Source organism: Toxorhynchites rutilus, chromosome 3 (genome assembly GCF_029784135.1).
Source record: "Toxorhynchites rutilus septentrionalis strain SRP chromosome 3, ASM2978413v1, whole genome shotgun sequence".
Classification (NCBI taxonomy): domain Eukaryota; kingdom Metazoa; phylum Arthropoda; class Insecta; order Diptera; family Culicidae; genus Toxorhynchites; species Toxorhynchites rutilus.
The window spans coordinates 23029336-23054866 of record NC_073746.1 but is presented as its reverse complement, the minus strand read 5'-3'; the positions used below and the strand labels follow the sequence as shown (position 1 = coordinate 23054866).

General features: G+C 37.9%; 2 protein-coding genes across 6 annotated transcripts in view; one reads left to right on the top strand and one right to left on the bottom strand.

The window, feature by feature from the left end:
* The window catches only part of LOC129779148 (zinc finger protein 267-like), a 133041-nt gene that overhangs the window by 866 nt on the left and 106644 nt on the right, over window positions 1-25531 (bottom strand). The window lies entirely within an intron of this gene.
* The window catches only part of LOC129779149 (E3 ubiquitin-protein ligase TRIM37-like), a 46990-nt gene that overhangs the window by 355 nt on the left and 21104 nt on the right, over window positions 1-25531 (top strand). Inside the window, exons 2-5 of one of the 5 annotated variants that reach the window (XM_055786436.1) lie at window positions 24-642; window positions 1214-2036; window positions 2097-2294; window positions 2356-2786. In XM_055786436.1, coding sequence (XP_055642411.1) covers window positions 1225-2036; window positions 2097-2294; window positions 2356-2572 — 1227 coding nt within the window. In that variant the 5' untranslated portion in view covers window positions 24-642; window positions 1214-1224 and the 3' untranslated portion in view covers window positions 2573-2786. Of the gene's footprint in view, window positions 1-23; window positions 2037-2096; window positions 2295-2355; window positions 2787-25531 lie in introns of those variants that run through there. The other 4 variants (XM_055786438.1, XM_055786435.1, XM_055786434.1 and 1 more) reach the window with 4 other exon arrangements.

Sequence of the window (25531 nt, the reverse complement as noted above, 5' to 3'; positions counted from 1 at the left end):
GAGACATATTCTTATTTCTATAGAGTGCTAATGTACTGAATGAGTAACTGGGAGAGCAGGGTTTGCTTGAGCCCAGCGAGCGAGGTGGTTGGACCAGGTGGAGCAGGACTTGTCAAGAATCGGTGCAGCCGGGAGTTGGAGAACTGCAGCCATGGACCGGGTTTATTGGAGAAGAGTAGTGAATCAGATCTAATCTCAATGGGATGTAGAGTCATAGTAAATAAATAAATAGGGTTTGATTGTGCCCTACGCGAGATTTTCGTTAATGTTATTGTTATGGAGTGCCTGAATCAATCGACGCAAACATCTCGGAGATCTATTCGGAAAATACTGAGCAATAAGCACTCGAAGTTGGGCAATTATCTCGAAGCGACCGATTTTTCGTTTTTCAATTCGCAATTTGCGTGTTTCTGGAAGACGTAATCCTACGTCAAAAAATCGTGGTTACTCAGTGCGAGCTAGCATGCGAACCGGCTTACGAGTTAATGCACATTAGCTCGTATGATGTGTTCGCACGGCATAAGAAGCTCTGATTGCGTTGTGTAACCAGTCCGTTAGCTTTCGGTCGCAGTGTATGCTGTGTATTTTTGGGCAATTGTTAGGACTGATCTATAGTAAATCTTTAGTTTCGGAGGAAATTGGGTATGTGATTAATAAAACTCATATGACTGATTGTTAGTGCTCCCTTGGCCGAGTGGTTAGCGTCATAACTAACATGCCGGGTGTTCGGGTTCGATTCCCGTTCTGGTCGGGGGAATTTTTCATCAAAGAAATTTCCTCCGACTTGCACTGTGATCACGCGTATTCTAGAGCTTGCCACTCAGAATGCATTCAAGGCGTGTTATTTGGCATAGAAATCTCAACTAAGTACAAATAAAAATGACGCAAGTAATACTACGTTGAGACGGCGAAGTTTCTCTAGGAACGTTAGTGCCATTGAAGAAGAAGAAGATGATTGATTGTTGATTTTCGTCGGAATCGTGGTTCACGTATTTAGATTTAGCATTAAATTAAATTTAGTCGAGTTTATCGCTACTGTTTGCAGTATTGAATAGAATCGGAAGCGTTGTGAGCCTATTGTAAATCTATTGTAAACACCCAGTCTGTAGTGTCGTAGAATGCAGATCATAATGAAAAACGACGGAACAATAAACGAACGGACATATAGGACATATTTATTAATTAAGAAATATGCAACGCTTTTTTTCCACAGCAAATTACGATATGACATCCACCGATAATTCGCGATCGCGATTTTGTGAGTACTTTGACGATGTATCGACGTGCATGATCTGTTTGTCTAGATTGGACGATCCTTATTTGTGCCCTTACTGCTCGAAACTTTATTGCTACACTTGTATATTGAAATGGTTAGAGGCCGAACGGCACCTGAACTGTCCTCACTGCAATCGTGTCGTGCAGCTGGAGAAACTGGTGAAGGTACGTTGGTTCCAGGAAATGGAAAGACTACAGCGTAGTTGCTGCGACGAACCGAAGCCATCGTCTGCCGACGTCCGCAACAACGAAACATGTCCCAAGCATATGCAAACCGTCAACTTGTATTGCCGCCAATGTGAAGTCTGCATATGTAACGAGTGCGCTGTGAATGATCATATCCATTGGGATCACACATTCAAAAGTATGGAGGTGATCTACAACAGTGACAGACAGATTGTGAAACGGGAAATCGAAAAGACGACACAAAACCTAAAGAAGATCGCTCTGACCGTCAAGAAAACCAATCAATCTATGGAACTGGTGGAAGTGTTGAAGGCAGAAACAGTGAGCGCAATTCGGTTGTTCGCCGATAAAGCGATAAGGGAGGTCGAAGCTCAAGCTGGGAGAAAGCTGTGTGAAATTCAGAAACACAAAACATCGCTGCTGGACATCGTACACTCAGTAGAACGAATAAAAACAAAGGTAGCAGGATGTACGAAAACTCAATTAATTTCAGAGGAGACCATTTTGAAGAAATGCAGCGAAATACAAATGAACTCCAAGAAACAAATCGAGCACAAGCAAGCCAGGTTGGAAATGTTTGTATTGTTTTCTCTACCATTGTTTGTTTTGGTTGTCTCACTCTCCCTAATTTACAGTGAGACTCCGATTTTGTCAATGATTTCTGGTGTTTTTGTCATCGAGAATTTCTCGTCGCTCTTGCATTCGCGAAAAACTGTTAAATCAGATTTTTTTGCAGACAAAAATTATCATATCTGGCGCGTTCTTGTTTCAATCGGATCAATCACACAACAGCTGGAAATCTATCTTGAATTGGTAGATGGGTCATCATGCTGGTAAGAACCATGAACATTATACAACGTTGCCCTTTAGCATCAGTTCCTTCTGTTTTATCAGGGTGGAATGCTGTTTGCAACTTTACCATACACGCGTCGAAAAAATGGTCGAAGGAGAGTTTAAGGGTTACTATGATCATCCAAAATCAAAACAAAGGGGTCTTCGTAAATTTATTGCAATAAAGACTATTTTAGACGAGGGGTATCTGAAAGATAACGATTCGTTGGAATTGTTGTTTCACATTCGACAATCGACCGTGATCTTTGGATTAGGTTAAATGTTGTCATGTCTCGTATATTATATGTTGTTATGAAGAAGGTACTTTCAAACGTGTATTTGCACATAAAAACAATAATTGTCGAAATGTGCCTTCACTTCGTTGTGTTGTTTATTTTTTATGAACTGTTTTATTTTTATGTATTTGTAATTTTCGTAGAATACAGTGAAGGCTGTTAGATGACAGTCGCTTGTTATTATTTTCCCAAATAAATTAGGAGCAGGATTCTCTCTTTTGATCCAAAAAAATTTTTTTTTTCAATTGCCTTAAAACTGCTTTCACTCAGTTATAATTGAACAGCGATTGTAGCATGTTGTCGCTGTTGTGGTGAAGCTCTTCGTTCATCATGAAAGCGCTGATGAACGGTGTCACCAGGAGCCTGTTTGTGCATCTTAGGCCAGAAGGGAATCCATCAGGAGGAGAATGATGCGAGTGAAAAGGCGACAAAGAGAGTAACAGCATCGAAAAACGGTTCCGCTTGAAGCATCGGAGCAGCCACCACACATACACACACATGCACGCGCGGAATTATTTTCATTTGGTTGCTGTCTAGCATCGAGAAGATTCCGGAAAGATGTCATCGTTGCTGAAAAATAAGCTACCAATTCGCCTTGGAATTGAAAAATACATTCAAGCGAAAGAGTTTATTTGAATGTTTTCTATCCATATAATACTGCTGCGATCGAATACATTTGGTTTTGTGATTTTTCAATCAAGTGCAATTGATTAGCAAGAAAGTTTCTGAAGATTATTCTTCCCCATCAGTAGGATATTTTCGTATCCAATATTGGATGCGCGCGCAACGGGAAATGTTTCGTATCGCGAAAATCATATAATTTTCAATCGATTATTGCTCAGTCGTCGAAAGTTTCAAACTCAGAGATTTCATTCGCCTCTAGTTGGCCTTCAAATTGCCATCGTAAACCACACCTTCTCTCGATTCAATCACGGCCAAAAAGCATACTTAAGCGACATTCTGGTGGTGAAACGCATTCAGTATGTTTCGAACTGTGAGGGAGCGCAGTAGAACCGATCCATCAGGAGGAGGAAAGAAGGCTACCAAGAGGGTAACAGCATCGAAAATTGGTTCCGCTTGAGGCATCGGAGCAGCCGCCACACACACACGTGCGCTCAACTCTTTTCGTTTGCTGGTTATCGAGAAGAATCTGGAAAAAGACGGGTGGGTAATGTCGGGGACATAACCGGAGTGACGTAGGACTATACAAAGGGGACAGCTTTTGTTAAATATATATTTTAAATATATTGTTTTATTTTCTTCTCCTACGTGAATACCTACCTATCTACCTTAAAAATGGATTAGTTTACTGTTTACTCTTCATGAATATGTTGATGTTTCTGAAAAGAACCTTTGGTGTTGTGTTTTTGTTATCACTCGATATTCCCATCTTGTTCGGTTAAACCTTCCTGTTTAGCTATTGCGTTTGCCACTCGCCACAGCTTTCACAGTAGGAAAATTTCTTCCCATCCAGCTTGTGACATATTTTACAGTAAATTACATTCAATGGAACGTCGCACTACCACCACTCAGTATCGGATTGGAGGTAATTTTAACCTGTAATTGAACATTTGCGATGACAGTGGTACAGTGTCAACTTTCAATGTGGGGTCATAATTTGGACCCCGAACTCTATGTTTACAAAAATGTCCAACTAAATATGTCGCATTACAGGTCCGTCCAATTAGCTAAATGTCGAGATAAGTGTAAATTACTGTATTTTCAATCTAGAAGCAATTTAAGAATTGGTGAAAATCAATAAGCTCAGAACAACTTCCAAATTCACATACTCATCATATCCTGGCAAACAAATTATGAAAAAATCAATTTGTGTTTTATTATTATTTTGGATATTGTTTTAGAAAGCATTGTACTGTATTTCCTAAACTCTTTTTTGGAAGGTTTAATGGCCCTGAAAAGCGCCTTGTTTTATGGAATGGTTCCAATTTAGAAAACTTAGTACTCGTGGTTTTGAAAAAAACCATTTCGAACGCCCTCGATGCCGCCTTGTTCTGGATTTGCCACCAAAGCAGATTGTATAAAGGACAAACTTTTTTCTTCTGCTACCAGCTGCCGTTTTGCGACTGCGTTTGCCACTCGCCACTCGCTGCAACTGCCTGTTGTCTTGATGTCCACCGAACCGAATGTGTTTTGTTCCGAATGCGGGTTTTCTTATCGTCGCGAGCAGCTTTGCCAGCTAACTCAATCACTTCGGCGGCCGAAACTATATAACGCCGGCTAGGTGGACTGGTGCACTGGTACTAACGCGCTCGGCCTAGCTACCCTTGCGGGGAACTCCAGATCAACACGGTTCGAGCGGGATTTTGCCTTTCCCTTCACTTTTCCTCCTTTACCATGTCCAGACATGGCTGCTTGGGTTGGTTTGTTGATGTGTTGTGATGCGAACCGATGTGGTGTACGGTTTGAATGAGAATGATCGTTACGGAAGGAAGGAAAGAAGGTCTTGTATTATAGAGACTTTAAACTTTTGCAGTTCATTCGTCTCTAGCCTTGAGAAAGGCCCTTTGAAAACTCTACTCTACTCCACTACTCTACTCCAGCGCTACCACCTCCACCCTCTTGCCTTGAGAAAGGCACTCGATCCCTCGCCGTCCAGCTCGTCCAGCAACGATGTTGTCCAGTCGGTGTCCACACAAAGAATGATCGTTACGGCAGCGGAGCGGGGATTTTTAAGCTGACTGGCTGGCTCGAGAATTACGCATGTGTGAGACTGTGACCAATGTTTCGTTCATTTTTTTCTTTTTCCTTTCCAATCGTGCTTCATTCTATTTCGCTGCTGCTCTAGTTTCCCGTTTTGGTCGGTACGATTTGAGGAGCACAAAATGGACCAATCAAAAGTGGGCACATAGTGCATTTTGACAATGCTTGATATTTCACAATTATTCAATTATTTATCTCAAGAAAAATGAAATGTTATTCGTTATGATAGATGCGTAGATATATTTCCTATCAATTGATGCAAAAACCTTTGTGATCTATTGAGAAATGCTCGAGTTATAAGCGTTCCAAATCTTGCATTTTTTCCTACTTGTTCAGTGCCTAGATTTCCATTTCACTCCCTATATCTTCCGGTTAGACGTAGTCCTACGTCAAAAAAGTGATCGTTGCTGAAAAATAATCTGCCAGTTCCCCTTGGTATTGAAAATAACATTCAAGCGAAAGGGTTTATTTTAATGTTTTCTATCCATATAATACTGCGACTAAATACATTTGGTTTTGTGATTTTTCAATCTAGTGCAATTAGCAGGAAAGTTTCTGAAGATTATTCTTCCCCATCAGTAGAATATTTTCATATCCAATATTATAAGCATAAAACCTTGTGCCTCCAACGTAATTCTATCGTTTTCCCCCAAAGTCCCCCAAAATATTCATTTATTCGGGAAAGCACACAAATGGACAGAACAAATGTATGGGGAAATGGGAATGCTTCCAATTTTCATCAATTTAAATAATATACAGAATATGGGATTGTAATGTATAGCATATCAAACAAATCTTAGAAAATTACCGATTCGATTGGTATGCAAATTGTTAAAATCTGTTCGCAGCAAAAATAGTTATTAGCGTTAACTTTATTTCATAAAAACGTGACCTGTTTTCTGATTTGGCACCCTAAATGTAAGACGTAGTCCTACGTCAAAATTGTCAAGATACGCTCGTGTACATTTACTTAGATTTATATCCATCCAATTATACAGAATCAAACAATGAAAATGAAGGAAAAAACTGGAAGGGGGTTGTATCTGTGGTATACCCGCAAGGTTGACGTAGGACAACCGTTGATTCAGTGATTATTTGTTTGAAGTTTCATCTGAATCAATTTTCAATGAATGGATGAATGAATATTTCGTAAGATTTTTGAATGTTTTTCTTGTAAATGTGTGACCGGATGAGTATACGAATGGAATTATTATTCATACAGAAAAAAAAACAAAAAATTATGAAATGGCAGTCTTCAATGGCCAGCCTCAAATTTGGATTCTGAGGAGAACTAGATTTGATTTGCTAAAAACAAAACAAAATCATTGTGTTAACGATGTTAGATGTTTTCGCAGCCGCTGCTGATTTCATTGACTCCGTCGTTTACGATTTCTGTGCAGCGATTTTTGAGGATTTAGCTGACTTATGCTTAAACTTATGCAGTAGCAGCAGTTTTCTTCTTGCTGGGCGCCTTCTTCACAGCAGAAATTTTGTTTTCTCAGAGTTTTTTTTTCTCAGCGGCAGATTATTTGCCAGCAGTGATGATATTTTTCTGCATCTCCCAACGGCTGTCTTCTTTGTCCTGTCCTTATCCCCGGAAACGGTAGCCTTTTTTGATGCTGGCGCTTTCTCGGTCGCCTTCTCAACGGTACCATTTTTCTCTCTCAGTTGGACTTCTTTTTGGCTATATCTGTTTTCGCCAGTTATCTATGTCTACCGAAACGTGTGCGTGGCTCAAGCTTTTGTAGAATACTCATGTGTATATTTTTTTTAAACATAATTAAAAACAACATTAAGCCAAAAAAAATCCATCATCATCAATACCAACATGATAGCTTATACATAGAAACATAGAAACATTTAAACATTTTTTCAAGTTCACAACATAGATTTCACATAAGATGATGATAATGATGATGATGGTTTTGCCTCCTTCCCCTACAGAGGTTTGAGCAAGAAGAGTTATCTAAAAGATGATTTATTTTTCTCAGCATTGAAACCAGTTTAGCAAAAAAAAACGAACTGATTTTATTTACAGATATAAATTCGTATATAGTATTGCAATGTCAAAAACAACCCAAGCCGATATCCAGTCGTGTCGGCCACAGAGCCGATACGGTCCCGACAAAACTCTAGCAGCCAATTGATCCACCAAAGCACAAGTCCAACCGCCAGCCTTGTTCTGGATTGACAATGAATATCCTCATCCAGAGAAGTCGAGAAATTATCATTCACAAAAAATTCCTACACCCGACACTTGATTTCAACTCTATTTTCTTCACGTTCACTCTGTTCATTCTCAATATTATTCTAAATTTGGCTTTTCTAAAAGAATGAATTGTACAAAAATAAGAGACAACGTGAGCTATCAAAGTTCTGCTGTTTTTTTAAATACTTGACACAATGGAATTTTCCACATTTGAAATAACGCAGAAAATTAAAGGTCTCAGCAACTGAACACTTGTTCCATCCACTCGCATGAATTCGTACAAGTAACGGTAGTGACGGTAGTTGGAGAACGGAATGTATGTAAGCGTGAATAGATATGATCACGTGATCGCGAACATCACTGCTACATACGCTTTCTCGTCACACACACTTCACTCAATCTTTTTGTGTCTATCATCGTTATCACGGACAGTTGCGTGTAAAAATAAACTCCGTGAAGTGAAAGAGTTCATTCCCGTTTATAAGAGATATGTCAGTTGTATAATTTCGGGCGTTTGAACGTTATGTCGGTTGCATAATTTCGGACATTTGAACGTTATGTAGGTAAAATTAATACAGTGTATGAGATAATATTCCATTTAACTCTTTAACGAGTACTGGCAACTATATTGCCACCAACAAAAAATATTCTTTGGCTGCACTTGGAATATTCTTACAATATTTTAATTAGCCAAAACCTTCTAAAGGTATCTGACAATATTCCATTTTTTTTGGGCTGCTAAAAATGTACGATAATAATTTGGGAGTCATTTTTGTGTAACAAAACCACGATTTTTTTAGAGCTCCGGCGAAAAATTCTTTTTAAATTGGTTAAAAATGCATCATGTTGAAAAATTTTCCACTGTAAATTTACTATTTGGAATCTACTGTGTAAGATCATGCACTTTTTTCAATAAAGTAAATGGTGTATGTGATGAAAACTTCAAATTTAATTTTTTCTTTGAAACTCTATATAAAAAACAGGGTTTTTCGTTGCATTAGGAATATTGTAAATCGCTGAAATAATTGGTATTGCTGCACTATATATAATATTGTTTTGATTTTTGCATAACCAAAGGCGCAACAAAGTGAAGTGTTTTTCGGGTTAACGGGCAGTGGCAACTAGACTCGACAAAAAAAATAGAGGAACAGAGTGCGAAGTCGGAAATTTTAAGTGATTTTTGACATGCTGTAACATCGTGAAAAATCAACGCATATTGATAAGATGCCCATCATTTTGAAGCTACAACTTTCAGGTATTAGAATATTTTACGTACATATTTATATCTTGGTGTGTGCAAGTGTAGTGGGCAACAATATCGGGAAGAAATGAAAAATCGTTTTTTCAAGAATATTCTGGACTAACAATAATTTTTTGCTAACAAGCAAAACTTTCCCCACTAAGGATGACAGCTGCGCTTATCTTGAGCAAGTAATGCAACTTTTTTCGAGGCCACTAATATTAACAGAAGTGTTTCTTTTGAGAATAGCGCAAAATGATGAGAAGTGTTTATATTTCTAGAAGCTTTGAGCCACCAATATATGGCTCTGTATGCATGCTATGGCAAACGCTTGTTTGGCGCTTGATTTACGTTGTACGAACGATTCCTAGAGGTGCGATTGAGGCAATACTAAAGAACAGGTAGCATGATATTTGATACTCGCAAATATTGTCATTGCTGTTGTTTCCATACGGCGCCAAAGATATATGGATGTAGTTATAAGATTTGGAATAATGGTACTGGTGCAACAAGTATATAATCGGCTATAGCCGAGTCTATGTCAATTGCGAAAAAGGCCACCGGAATAGCGTTCGAGGTAAATTTCCAATGCATTGATATGAAACAAATTGCAATTTGAAATAACAGCGTAGTTTTACGTCAACAATGCGGTCGTGTCTTGGACACAACCTCCTATAATTTTTTAGACTGATATCAAAATTATAGAAAAAGAACTTGAGAAGTATTTAAAAACAATGCTTTGTGAATGCTTTGCAATGATGACTCATTGTCCTTATTTGAAACTTATTATCACTTTTTAATAATTCTTTCATTCATTCTTGATTATTGTTTTTCTCACACTATTACACCATATTTGGGCCAGTGGCATCTATTGCCACTGTGGCAACTCTCTGTTAGTCTTATCCTAAAAATTGAAACAAAAAACTCTATTCATTCGGGATAATCGGAAGTAGACATTTTGCCATGTTTCAATGGGCCTACGGGAGCTACATTTTTAGTCCTTAACTACCAATCCCATAGCGCATTTATCGAATCCAAATAAACAAATTCACGTCTTCTGGATACGTCAGGATTTCGTTCTAAAAATGTCACCAGGCGGGTAAATTACTGTTTGTTTCAGTTTGACTAGTGCATCAATAGTAGTGAGGCTGTGATGTGTTAGCTTTGCAAGTATCATTATAATTAAATTTGTCTAAATTAGTTTATTTCTATCGTATTTTAGCTTATTGTATATATTTATTCATTGCAGCGTAAAGATAATAAAATTAGGTTTTCTTCCTAATCAAAACCTAGGGAAAATTGTGGATTGGCAATTCGGATTTTAGCTTCCTGAACCTTTGTGTAGCTCTGCGATACCTCTAGCCGCAGTGCTTGAATTAAGCTCTCAGAACTGGCCGAATCGCTAGGTTTCTCATTAGAAATGTTGATGGTACTGCTCCCGATTTCTTTTAACGGCATATCCCTCTCGGGATATTCATGTTTCCTCCCATTACAAAACTGGACCGATGAGTCGAAACATGCGTCAAAAATGGACAAGTTTGTTGCCACATCCTGTGCTGGAAAATTTGCTGAGTTAGGAGCGAAGATTGTTTATTTGAAAGTTTGAAAGAATGAGCTGCCGATTATGTATTTTATTCAGTAATGATGGATCAGAATATAGATATTTTTAATACAGCTCAATTAGCTATATTTTTTCGGGGCATATCCAAGGATTTCGAAGTTACCGAGGAATTGGCTTACCCTTTTCATATGAATGTAGGACTCGACGATGTCTTGAAGAATATCGTACAAATTGAATCATTCGTGTGTTCCAAGCTTTTCTTGACGCACAGGACAGTAGAATTGAATTTTTCAAATATTAGGCTGTCAAAAAAGTCCTGCGGTATTTTTTTTGAATTTTCATTTGTTCATAAAATTAGTTACAATCATCTGTTTTAAGTCAAATATGCGCCGTTTTGTTCGATGACTTGTTCCCAACGAGATGCCAACTTCATAATATCCCTGTTATAGAAGCTCGCTTCCTTATTGGCAAAAAACTCGGATAGCCAATTTTCACAGGCCTCTTTTGTGGCTAACTTCTGACTACCAAGTTCGTTCGCCATGGACAAAAACAGGTGGTAGTCACTTGGTGCAAGGTCCGGACTATACGGCGGATGCAAAAGAACCTCTCATCCGAGCTCCCGGAGCTTCTGGCGCGTCACCAAAGAAGTGTGTGGCCTGGCGTTGTCCTGATGGAAGACAATGCGGCCTCTGTTTTTCAAAGATGGCCTCTTCTTCATGAGTGCTACCTTCAAGCGGTTGTTGGCAGTACAGGTCCGAATTGAGCGTTTGGTCATAGGGAAGCAGCTCATAATAGATTATTCCTTGACAATCCCACCAAACACACAGCAGAACCTTCCTGGCCGTTAATGAGGGCTTGGCCACCGTCTGAGCCGCTTCAGCGGGCTTCGACCACGACCGTTTGCGCTTCACGTTGTCGTAAGTGACCCACTTTTCATCGCCAGTCACCATCCGCTTCAGTCGAATCGGGTCGATTTTGTTGCGATTCAGCAGCGATTCACATGCGTCGATACGGTCAAAGATGTTTTTTGCGTCAACGTGTGTGGCACCCATACATCGAGCTTCTTTGTGAATCCAAGCTTCTTCAGATGGTTAATAACGGTTTGATGACTTATCCCCAGCTCTTGGCCGATGCTACGGCTGCTACTATGCCGGTCTTTCTCGGCTAATTCAGCGATTTTGTCGCAATTTTCGACGACAGGCCTTCCGGAGCGTGGCGCATCTTCGACGACCTCTACACCAGAACGAAAACGTTGAAACCATCGTTGTGCGGTGGAAATGGAAACTGTATCGGGTCCATAAACTGCACAAATTTTATTGGCAGCTTGAGATGCATTTTTGCCTTTGTCATAGTAGTACTGTAAAATATGTCGGATTTTCTCTTTATTTTGCTCCATATCTGCGACACTATAACTCACGAACGACTTAACCAAACAAAACCCGAATTTATCGACCTCAGGATCTGTATAGTCTGAGCTAGTTCCATATGGGATTCTGAATTTCAATCATTTTATCTTTCCTATTCTCTTGTAATTTGATATACGGGACATAAGGATTGACGCAGAAAGTGATGTAGATTTTATTTAGACCAGGGTTTCTCAAAGAGGTCGATATCGACCCCTTGGGGTCGATCTCGGTTTCCAAGGGGTCGACACAAACGAAAATTGATTTTGGGGGTCCACGAGGTCTAAAAATCGACCCCTATTAATTTACACTAGTTCTTATTTGAAACTTTAATGATACTGTATAAGTTGTATTACGTGAAGCAATTTGTTACAATAATGACAAATATTTTAGTAGAACGAATGAAGCCATGATCAAATTCAAGTCCAAACAAACAAAACAAGCTGGCATTTAGGTTGCAAGTTGCAAGAGTTTCTTCACCCACAAAAGGTCCAAACGTTCTTCTTTTCGACGATTGTTTTTTAGCATATCGCACGAACCCAAAGTATCACAAAATTCGAGGAATTCCCGTTTACTTTTGTTCGCCACGGTACCACTGATTCTATTTTTCTCGACGAAATGTTCAAGAGCGAAATTCATGCGCTTTTTTGCAAACTATAAACGCTGAATACAAGAAATATATCGTGTCGGGTCTTTGTCGTGGATACGACAAAGGTGATCGTTCCTTATTAAATGTAGTACTCTTTACAGTTCTGTCAAAAATCAAGATATTTATTTCATAAACTTGATTGTTTCCACAACACTGTTGATTGCAACTTTTACAACGAATCCTAATTCAATTTCAGCCGCTGCTAAGCAGAAATGAATCATCAGATAAATCGACGTTTATAAGGGACTTCAGATTCCCTCTCAAAAATGCTGGCTTGATCAATTTATTCATTACTGGTTTCAAAAGGTTCGTCAGTTCGAATAGAAAAGATTCTATAGGCGTGTCACTCTGGAATCTTGTCATAAATAGTTGAACTGCAGCAGCTGATGTTAAGAAAAGCCCCCACCAATTTATCCTCTGAAACTACTCTAAAGGTACTGGCTAGCTGAAAACAGCTCCTACGAAAATCTTTGTGTTTCTTTGTACTTAGGAACAACGTAAGTTTGTTTGCGCTTAGACTGCGGCTACGTAGGTTTTAAGGTGCGGCAGTATGTCAAGGGTTATTTATACCATCGGTTGGTTTTCGATCCATTTTACTCCGCAAAACTTCAGTCGATCCAATAGTTGAAGAATACTCCGCACATCTTAACGGGACGTTTTCAAACAGGCTGTACAAGCACTGGAGGAATTAATCAATTTTCCAAACAGTCTTTTTCATTCCTTCTTTGAATAAATTGTCAAAACTTGCAACCTGCAGCTACCTGCAGCTATTCGTTAGTTCGTAGTTTTGGCTGCTTCGGATTTCACGAATTCCTTCATTCAACTGCTCTGCCGTAATTTTGCAAAGTGACGCAAGCGCCAGAGGGAAGAATTTTCAGTACGAGACCTTTCGAAAAATTGCATGTATAATCAGCTTACGCGTACATTACGAAAATCTGATCTGTTCAAATTGTGTACACTTGATGGAAAAACATTGCCATCGACTTGATTTTTGAAAAAAATGCCGTTTTATTTAAGCTATTTTACCAACGCCAATTTGTTGTGGAAACAGCAAATTTTAATCGCTGTTTCCACAACCGATTGGCGTTTATCCATAAATGTATGCGAGAATCTGTTTCCAATTATTTTATCCAAAATGCTGCCGTTGAGCGGAGCATGAGAAAGCATCAGGGAGAAAAGTTCCACACATTTTCCGACTTTGTAACATGCGTTGAACAGGCTAACATAGTTGAGAACCCGATTGTAACAATTATAGACAGTACCATTTTTTTCCAACCCAAAATACAATTGAAAACATTGAAAACATAAGATAATCCCGTCCAGAATCATCCGATGTAAAGCAGATACAGTTTATGCGAGTATGTTTAAAGTTTTGTTACAAGATGCGTTTCGATGGAGGATTTATAAAAGTGCAGCTTTTCACCAAATCCGACATTTACCCTTCAATCAACACTCAGCTTCAATCCATCCGAAAGAGAAATGAGCATGTGAGAAAGTAAACAGCGTCAAGAAGCTTTATCGCTTGATACCTGAGGATAGAAGACATCATTGCCATCAAAAGACATCAATTCTGGTAATCAATAATTAAATTGATGAGTTTAAACTAATTAGTTACAATTTTTATGTGCAATATGTGATCGATCAAGGATATTTTTTTTTCCTTTGAGGTGAGTTTGATTTTATGAATTTAAATATTTGACGAGATTTATACACAGAGCAAAGTACATTATTTGTAGTTCTGAAACAAATTTCAAAAGACATCAATTCTGGTAATCAATAATTAAATTGATGAGTTTAAACTAATTAGTTACAATTTTTATGTGCAATATGTGATCGATCAAGGTTATTTTTTTCCTTTGAGGTGAGTTTGATTTTATGAATTTAAATATTTGACGAGATTTATAAACAGAGCAAAGTACATTATTTGTAGTTCTGAAACAAATTTCTATTATAAATGTAGCACTGCATGGGGATGGACTGTTTTGGATTAAAATATTTGACATGACGAACTTTTCGGAAAAGTGATTTTCATTATGCTAAACGTTCATTACGGAAGATGTTTTTATGTGAAATTTGCTGTCCCTGCTAATCCATTCTATGCTATCAGATCAGATAGAAAATCACTTCCTATCATAATTAAATCACGTCACACCATAGGGAAAATGGCGCTTGCGCCACATCACAGTGGAAATGGCGCTTGCGCCACTCCGTTTTTAGGCTTTTACGGGGTCATTTTTTCACATTTCTGTAAAACTTCGCAGTTATTTGAAAGCATTTGGAATTCTTCATCGATCTATAACAAAAAAAGGAAAATGTCAATTTTGGCGCTTGCGTCACTTTGCGAGATTACGGCAGTGCTTCACTACTCTCCAATTAACATGGGGACCGTCAATGCTGAGTTGACCCACTTCAAACTAGGTTTAGCTTCAAAATATTTCTCCAATCCTTCGAACAAGTCCAGTACACGCGTTGAGCTTAGAAAAGCTGAGCAATTGTACATGGATTCCACCGTTCCCTTCGTTACATTCCAGTAACGGCCGCTAACATCTATCTGTTGCTTTTGTGAAATCTTATTTAACGTTTCGCCGAATCCGATAACGATATCCATGCAATTTTCGAGTAAACGAAGGATGCCATTCAAAAAGTATGGCTCAATACCGTATGTGATCCGGTAGCTCATTTAAGTTCTGCTGAGCTGCATCTTTGGTACCATTCCACTGTCCGGAAACATATGCGGAAAGAGCTTAGCACTAGAGCACTAGAGTTTCATGGGATCATGTCTACCACTTGCTGAGGAAGATTGACTAAATGAGCTCGCGACCTTACTCGTGCGTGTATTCTGTGTTTCAGTGGAAATGGACTAATTACAGTTGTCTTGAATTGTATCCACGACTGCGTTTTTTGTTGAATCTTCCTTGACAGCACCTATTTTAATTTTTATTATTTGTATTATTTTTAGGATTTGATTTCTTAATACTCACGTTTTTCAACAACCTGAATTATAAAGCAATCGAAAGAAATGGTGTAGTTCTTTATGTTTGTGTTTGTTGGAAGATGAAAAATCAATCTTGCGTCGACTAGAGACTCTGACTCTAGACGGGACTCAAGTGTCGACGAAAACTCAGTTGACTCTCTGATTGAAGATCAATGTATATAAAACATACAAGAGCACTACATTTAAATAACAATTGAAAACATTAATCCATCTGATTTTTCCTGGTTTTGAATGAAAATTTCTGGTTTTACTGTTTTTCTTGGTTGAGTTTCCACCCTGAATGATAATACACTCATCGACTAATTCAATTCAAGAGATTACAACGTGATTCCACAGTGAAAGTGAACTTAAATGAAGTGATTAGAAATAATTTAAAAGAGAAGGATACTTGTCACCGAAAATTATGAATGTTCGATTTTCTTGGTTTTAGTTTTTAACGTTGATTGGTGCCTTATGCAAATTTTCTATACAATACTGTTCATTCGCCACATTAATTTGATGCAAAATGCGGCTACTTGATGAGTTTCCCCAACACAGATTTCAATGGGCTTGGGAAAATCGGCATTGCGAAATAGATGCAAGATGCTTTGTACTCGCATGCGTTTCTGCAGACCGGAATGAGTTCCCCAACACAGACTTCAAAACCAAGGAATCTGGAGATATCGGCATTGCAAATATATGCAATGTGCGGGTACTTTTGTACCCGCATGCATTTTTACGCTCGGGAATATGTGCAGACTTCAAAAGCGGTATGGACACAATGCTTTGGCTCGGTTATTCAAGACTGCATTGGAAGACATTCCTTGATGTCTTCAGCTAATTGAACTTCTACGTATACCGTTTGGCAAAATTCTGATAACAATTTGCTGCGATAACGTCGATAACGTCGATTGAACAATATGCGTTCAACTTACATGTCAAAATAAAAACTGAGTGCTTGAAGTTTAACAAATCAAGCAAAATTGCGATTCAAGAAGTACGTACACTTGGGAGATGCAATAAATTCAGAGGGAAATGTAAGATACATTGATCGCATATTTTGGAAGTCCACGAGAAATGAATGAAATGAACAAGGCATCATGCCATACGACATGCAACAAAGAAAGTAATCTTTTCACAATACATGAATTGACCTAAATTGGGATTTGTTCGCATCTGAATTCGGAAATTGTTTCATTTCATCACTGGTTTAATCAATAATTCAACCAATACACTCTAATGTCTACTAAGCCAACGGTAGTCCTACGTTGCGGTTGTATTTTAGGTATAACCCACCCATAGTTTTTAACGTAGGATTACGTTTTTTCCGGAGCATATTTTTATCTTAACCTTGCGATTTTAAAGTTAGTTTCGAAAATTAATTACCTAGTTAAGTATTTGTAAGTAATGTGTATTTAAAGATTATTAGTTACACTTGATAATTACTACATTTCATGTATATATTTATTTTGTTGAATTTTTATAGGAAAATAAAGTCAAGTTTTCTCAACCGCAAAATTTTTAAATTGGAATGTATTGTATGAATAAGAACAAACCTATAGATTTTTAAAGAAATTTTGCTATGGGGGTCTTCGGTATCACTTCATTCTGAAAAAGGGGCCACTCACCCAAAACAGTTTGAGAACCCCTGCTTTAGACGAATATCTAAATTATGAAAAAAGAACTAGAGAAGAATTTAAAAACAGTATCTCGTGAATGCTTTGCGATGATTTCTCTTGTTTAAAACCCATTATCACTTTTTAAATATTCTTTCATTCAAAGTATGTCTTGAAAACAATATCGTTGAAAATATCTATTGCGCAGAAAGAAAAATTGTAATGGGTTGGTTCTAGGAGAAGACCGCATTTTCGACGTAGAACTACGGAACCATATTATTCAATCCGTTTGTTTATCACTTCTGATATTACACTTTTGCTCCTATATTCCGCTTGATGTGGAAACGAAACACAGCATATGCAACAGTAAGGTTTTCCTACTGGGATTTGAAAGAATACTTCTATGGAAGATACGTTGCATCCAAATAAATGCAGTGTAAATCCATATTCCAAAATTCTAGATACTCCTTCATATTCGCACTGGCGCGAACATTTCCCTTATGCTACTGGCATCCTTTTGTCGTACCATACTGTGTGGCACCATAAGCTATAATAATAACTTTGCCGATATCGCCTATTATGCCTCATAGTAATATCCCACCTTGTACACATGTCTTGATGCGCACACACACATACGCATGGTTTCGCAGAGCGCGTTGGGTGATTCCTCGGTAATAGAGATCACACACACACACACACTTCGACACAGAGGGTTTCCTCTTCTTCTGGGCTGTGTAGTGAATGTGAACGAAATTGCAATATCTTCCATTCATTCCATTCTTGTATCGAACTGTGGTAGTATATGTGTGTGAAATCATCATTAGGAATAAATGGTGTCCGCTCGATGAGCTGTGCTCGCTAGCTCGCTCGCGACTGTGATTCCAAGTCGCTGATGGCTTATACATACCAAATAAGTTCGGGCAGAAACGGATATATTATCGGCAGAGCAAATGTATGGAAAAATGGTAATGCTATAGGTATAGCATATCAAACAAATCTTAAAGAATATCCGAATTCGTTCGCAGTGAAAATAGTTAGCAACGTTAACTTTATTTCACAAAAACATTACCTGTTTTGATTTGGCACCCTTCCTGAAAGACGTAGTTCTACGTCAAAAAAAAAACAATGACTTTCTTCGTTACAACTATCATCCTGATTCGGGTCTACGAGATAAAAATTTGAAAAAAATGCTCCTCTAATTTACTCCAAACTTTGAAAAATCGGCTAGAAAAAACAGCTGGGCGTATCAATATGAAACGTTCACAGGTGTTTAGGGAATACACTAGGCTAAAAATTTGCCTGCAAATATTAGAACACACTGCGATTTTTGCAGAATTACAGTTGATTTTGTAAGGCACTATAAACATCCTGTTTTTGGCACTTTTTTCAAATCGATGCAAAAAAATAAATATTTTTTTTTGTCAAAGTAAGAAGTTAGCCTTGTGCAGAATTTATTGGAGTTTTAAAAAATGTCTTTTGATTTGCGGTGCGATGGTTGTTTATTGAATTATTCATCATTAAAGACGAAGGGGTAATTCTTCATTCAAACTAAAATATTTATATGTGGGAAAGTCCTACAGGGACGTTCTTGGATCCAAATGAAAGCTGGTTGATAAGGTTAATTGGATTTGCTGTTAGCAAAAAAAATTGTTAGTCCAGAATATTCTTGAAAAAACAAAGAAAAATCGATTTTTCATTTAAATCAAAACACACATTTTTGCGTGTTTTTGCGTTAGAACCTCACGTCAGGCAATCAAATAGGGATAATAAAGTGTAAGGTAAGTGATTTCGGTTTGTCCAGTTGAAAATATTATCATGGTTTGCCCACTTTTTTGAATGCTCTAATTCAGCACACCTTTGTCAATTCAGGTATTCGAATGTTTTAAACATATAAATAAAATTGTCTTTCTCATGATTTACAGTAGTTATATAGTATATTTCTACGGAATCACATGTTTAAGGGATTATAAAATAAACCTTCTATTTGTGTCAATGCGCGCCTCATTCGAGCTAACTTTTAATCGATCACCACGTGATTATTTGGCACGTCTTCGGACCTTTTCTGGATAATAACATTTACAAATAATGTAAACATCATGCTTGCACACCATTTGTATCAGATTTACATAGCTAAACCATTAAATTAACGCATTTTGATGACCTCAATTCTGATCATCAGTTGTCCAATACAATGATGTTATTTTGTCCACATGATTTCTATGGTAACCACTTGGCGCGCTGCTGTTTGTTTATGGTGTCCTTCTGGCATAGCAGAAATAATGTTTCTCTGTGTTGAGTGTGTTGAGGTAAACACTTTTAAAATGCCCAAGAAAAGGCAATATTCTAAAGAAAGCCTAAATTATGAATGGATCGATATGATGACAGTAGACTCGAGCAATGATAAATGCAACATCTACTTGAGAATTCGAATGTTTTCATTCAAAAATAGTGATTTCTAAAACCGAACAAACCATGATCATTTTTTAGACAAACCATGATCAGAGGCGGTCAAACCATGATCATAAAACACCCAAAATCGGACAAACCAAGATCATTTACCCTAGTAGCTTTAAAAGCAAAACTGAAAAATCGTTTTCCGTATAGCTCTGAGCATTTAAGGTGAAGGTGGAAGCTAGCCACAAATGGCTGCCACAATGGCGCTCATTTCTTTTATCTCCCTACCTTAACCCTCGCCAGAAAATCAATAATTTTGCGAAACAGTGTGAAGAAAATGTTCGTTTGCACACACTTCCCACCAAGTAATATTGACCAAAATCTAATCGATTACTCACCAAATACTAAATTTCCATCTGCCGTCGCAATGTATAGTGGAAAACGTCGTAAAATTCGAGCTAGTGCTCTGAAAGTTAACTTTTAATTTTTCAATCTTTGGCAATGGTTTTGTTTGTATTGGTGGAAGCATCGTTATTTTTTCGACACTGATGCCAGACAACATCATCGAAACAGCTATAAAAACCGCTCAATAAAATGTTATTACTGAGTCATAGCGTTTTATGTCATGAAAATCAATAGAATAAAATTGTGTTGATTTTGTGTTTTAGCAACTTTATCATTGGTTAAGCGAATTGTATTGCAGAGCTCGGAACACTGCCACGGCTGTCTATGCTTTCAAAAACAGTAAACGGAAAAGTATTATGTTCAATCAAAATACCTCGGCCAACGAAGAGAAGCTCCCCAACGTGAATATGTGAAAACAATACGATCAACGAAGGGAAATATTAAGGAATTATCAACATAGAGTTGCTATGCGGAAGAACTTGTTAATACCAAAAGAGCCCCAATTCGCATGTGTTATAAATTTGCAAATTTATAACACATGCGAATTCGTTCTTCCGCACAGTAACTCGATGTTGATAATTCCTTAATATTTTCCTTCGTTGATCGTATTGTTTTCACATATTCACGTTGGAGAGCCTGACCTTTTCTCTTCGCTGGTCGAGGCATTTTGATTGAATCCAATACTTTTTACTATTTTTAAAGGCAATATTGCTACACAGCCATTCCATGCCAAATCGATATAATCAGATTCTCGGGTTCTCAGATTTTCATGAGAAGTGTTAATTTTAATTCATAACTTTTGAATTACTACACCGATTTCGATGATCGATGTATCAAATTAAGGGCAAAACATATTAAACATAATTATCGATTGTAATGGATTTTTTGGACCATCGGTTAACTATGAAAAAACATCACATCAAAACGAAAAAGAATACCTCTATAATTTTTGTATACGTTATGCATAAAACCCTCAGCTTGCAAGAAAAATAGAGCAAATATGTATAGCGTTCTTGGTCCCGAGACCATGGAACTATAAAAAAACAAATACAATCAATAATGACAAAAAACAAACATTCTGTTTTTTCGCAAATGTAATATTTTTAAAAGAAAACTAACTTATTTGCTTCAATTTGGTATGTCGATAATCGAAAACGGTATAGTAGTTCAAAAGTTATAAATTTTTGTAAAATTTTGGAAAAAAGTGAAAGATAGTGGTTTTTGTTGGACCACTCTAAAATGGAAATGGTCACCCTAATAAAAAAATACCGGTTTAATATTTTTTGATAAAGAACAAAAATACCACTTTTCCCGGTGGCTTTATTTTGGTTTGCTATGGTATGTATAAATGTATTTTTCTCTGATACCTTCCTTCATATCTAACATTCCAGCTTTCCAGCATTCCAGCAAAATAAATTTTGTGATATATTTCTGCTACGTTTGCAGCAAACGTTGAAGGGCATGCTGTATCTGGAAACGTAACCATAAGATTATTTTTACTTCATTTCGAAACGCGGGGCTTTCTTTCAAGAGCGAGTTAAAAAAATGTTTAATTTTCATTTTTCGCTTTTATTAATATAGATTCAAATGTGTTCAACGCCTATTTTACATTGATGAGTATTATCTTACATATTGAAATGTTCGTGTGAAGTGTAGCAATTACTTACAAGCAGTCAATGCTCACTTCTCGATTTTTTATTCAGAGCGAATTTGAGATTGATATGAGATTGTCATTTGTGATTATTTATAGATATGAGGATAGATACACATAAAACATACTGTTTGAAAGAAAAAAGGTATACTAAATATCTATTCAATCAGAGGTATGTGCAACAAGTGAATAAAATACTGACAAACATTGTAACATCATCATCCCGTCGTATGCTATACAAGCACTTCATGGTGAAACAATCAACTCAAAGGCTAAATTTCGACATAACACTATAATGGAGACCGTAAACGGATCAGCAAGAGAGCAAGAAAGGTGGAATACCCAAGAAGGTAATCCGCAAATTATCGGTTATACAGAATCAGGAACAGCATATTTGTTGACCATGCAATAATTGCCTCAGTAATGATCCTGCCTGGTACTGGATTGAAATTTCAGTCATACCATATTTGATTATATTTGCTGAACCTTATCAAGTGCACGAAAGTAAAGCGTGAGAAAATAGGGTGAGGGTGAGAAAAAAATAAATAAGAATGATGGTTTTTTATACCCAGCTTCTTCCCGAAATGTTACGGACCCAGCTTAGATAGCAGGGCCGGTAATAAAATAATAAATATTTATTATTGAAGCGCAAACAAGCACATAATAAAATCGAAGTGCAAAAAATTTTAGAACGAACGTAATCAATGCCAGCAAAAGGGAACTTTGTGTCCCTCCTTTCTTTTTTTCTTTAGCTTTCAAGGTAAGCGCGCTCGAGTTTTATGACCCAACGTAACCCAAGCGAGAATTGAGCAAAATAAATAGTACGATAAGCGATAGGGCGCTGGGCATAGAAATAGAAATAATATTTTATTGCTAGGTAACACCCAAGGCGAGAGCGCAGTATGGGCCACCCGAGAGGTGATAAAAATTGTTTTCTTAGGTCTCGCCCTTTATCGCGCATGGAATGAGCGTGAAGGGCAGAGAAGAAATAGCATGTGTTCAAGGGAATAAGTAATAAGCCACAGAGCAGCGCAAGCGCACATGAGAACGCGCTAAGCGAAGGAAAGGCATAGATGGAAATAATCATGCATGTTTGTTTGGGACCCTACGCGGTTGGCGTAGTGGGGGATAAGAAACATGAATAGGAAAATTACCACGCTGGCGGATAGAACACCTATTTTATAACAGGCAGATGACCGATGCGGTCTCGGTTATCTGAGTAGGGAAGGGAGATCTTTTCTCTCCCTTACAGAGAGTAACGGAATTACACATTATTTCTTAGCACGTCTTTCCTTTCCCACACATCATCACATCATGTTTTACACATTATATAAATTTCAATGCATATCAAGTGCAATCATATACCGCTGTCCCAAAATAATAAATAACGTAAGTCACCCAGCTGGAATGTCTGTTTATTACTTTCCATGCGCTGCGTAAAGCAAAGCGGAAAAGTAATTAAAACATGACCCACTTGTAACGACAGCTACGCTTGCTCTCTCTCTCTCTCTCACTCTTTTTCTCTCTCTTTCTCTCTGTCTCTCTTTCTCTCTGTCTCTCTTTCTCTCTCTCTCTCTCTCTCTCTCTCTCTTTCTCTCTCTCTCTCTCTTTCTCTCTCTCTCTCTTTCTCTCTCTCTACTCATGATGTTTTTAATTTTAAGCCACGCCTGACCGCGTGTTAGCATCGTAAGCTGTGTAGAGTAGAGTTTAAGGCTAGTACTTAGGCGAAATATAGAACTATGTAATCAGTCTTAGCATGACACACAAAAGAGGAAAGTCTTTTTAATAATGATCAATTCCGAAGTCCAAAGTGTCCAGCTTTTGACACTCGGAATTTTGTCTAGCAGGACAGTTCTATTTTAAACAATACAAGTTCAATTATACAGTTCAATTTAGTCAACAACCGAAAAGTTCAATTAGTTCGACCAAAAAAGATCAATTGGATCAGCAATAATTATACAGTTCAATCAGTTCAATTAAAAGGTTAAGTTCAAGTTTGTCCGAGTTATTCAAGTGCTTAATCCGAAATTCTCCAAGCGTTGGCAACCTGGCGCCACGCACCCAACAACTAAAGTAAAACAAAACACAAAAATCCCAATCCGAAAAGTGGATCGAAAGTTTCACTTGGGCGGACCATTCTGAAGCCGTCTACCTTAGTCGGGATTTTTCGTGACAGGGGCTTACAGTTCAACCGGGACTGTTCTATTAACCTCTGTTCGTGAGGTCCGAAATCCTTCTGGTAATCCAGTAGAGAATCTTTTGGTTCCATTTCAAGGTGCATAGTCCTTCAACATAGTGAGGAAACTAGCTAGAAAACGAACCAGGCCAAGAGTCTCTATTGGATTCACTAGCGCACTTAGCTCAAGCGAAAACTCTTTTCTCCCTTCCAGTGTCATAGGCCTGCTGAATAGCAAGGCAACTAGGAGGAAGCGGGAAAGGCCGAGTAATAGCTTATTCTAAGCGCAAAAATAGTCCGCCAAAGAACAGTTGGTCCGCGTCGGTATTTTTAGTTTCGTCGGTTAAGAAAGTCTCGCTAACTCGAACCTTCGCACGAGGAGACTTTTAGAACGCGCGTAACACTTATCAAGCAGTCTTGTTAAACCAAAATGCGGAAGCGAGGAAGCCCTCGTATAGTTTCAAACAAAGACCCCCCTTTCAACAAAAACAAAACCAAGCCAGTGGCAGCGCCGGCGCCATTCAGCATAAAAATAAACCGCTCGAAAAATTTCAACAGCGTAAGCCATTCCCACCGAGACCGACACATAGGACGGAAAATAATAACACAGAAATTAAACACGTAGCATGCGAAGAATAAAAAGAAGATGAAAACGAAGAATTCGTGGAAACTGATAGTGATAGCGAGCCCGAGGAAGTAAATTTTCAGGACGGCCACGCGTCAAATCAGCTGACCTAAATTTCATTCCGTACATAAAGTTTACCGCAAACCATGAAACGATTTAAGGACGAGGACAACCCGGACACGGACACGGATTCACAACAGAAAACAGTAATGGTACCACAAATATAATAATTCAAAAGCCGAGGACGACTTTTCGCTAGAGGAGGGAGCCGTTAGGGATTATGTTAAGCAGAAACTAGCCAATAAGACAAGCTCGCGCCAAAACGGCGCATCATTAGGCAAATAAGCTGAGTAGACACTTTATCGTAATAAAAGGTGAGCACTTGCAGTGCTCTGCCTCTTTCTCGTGACGACCTAGTGGCTGTAAGGTAGTGATTATCAATAAAGTTATTTTTTAAAAACCCAACCGCGCACGTGTATGTGTTAACTCAGACACTGAAGACTCATTGTTAAGAGTGCGAAGTGAAATAAATCTGGTCAAGAAAAAATTTAAGCTCAAAGTACTAGCAAAACGATTGTACCGAATGAAAGTAAAGCTGCAGCCATTCAAATTATTTTGACAATATTGAGTGGTAAAGCGAGAAATTTATTCTCCGTCACTCCAACTGAATATGACGAAATCACAACTCGGATTAAATCGAATTGTGAAGATAAACAAAATTCCGACTTAGCGTTAGCTAATCTGACAAATCTAAAATTAAAATCTGTAAACGAGATTGAGAGTTAAAACAAAACAACTCGATACTCTGACAGAAAAACTAAAGGATACATACATCAGAGAAAAAATTCCTGATGTGGCCGTGCATTCGATTGATTGGCTATTTTCCCATTGAAGATAACTTGGCTCCTCCCAATGCATTGATTAAGAACTCTACACAATTGTTTAGGAAGTTAAGTTAAGACTTTTGCGTTCAGTTGTAAGTGAGTTTTAAATACACACTCCACGCGAGCGGTCGCGTGGAGCTTAAGTCTTTTTGATCAAAAAACTCAAAGGTTAATTTAAATATTAAAACGGCTTATCAATTTGTCCAAAAAGTAATCGTTTCAGATTGCGTTCAATTTAATCATTTCAGAATCTCTCAAAGTCATGCAGATTAGGAAAGATCTGGCAAGGTATACCTCCGTAACTGAAATTTTCAAGGTAAGACTAGACACATTTCGGGTCGTCTTGGCTGACCGAAAGCAAGCAAACGAAATTGTTATCGACGAACGCTTCATTTTGGAGTATCGCGTTTATATTCTGTCTCACTTAGAAGAGAT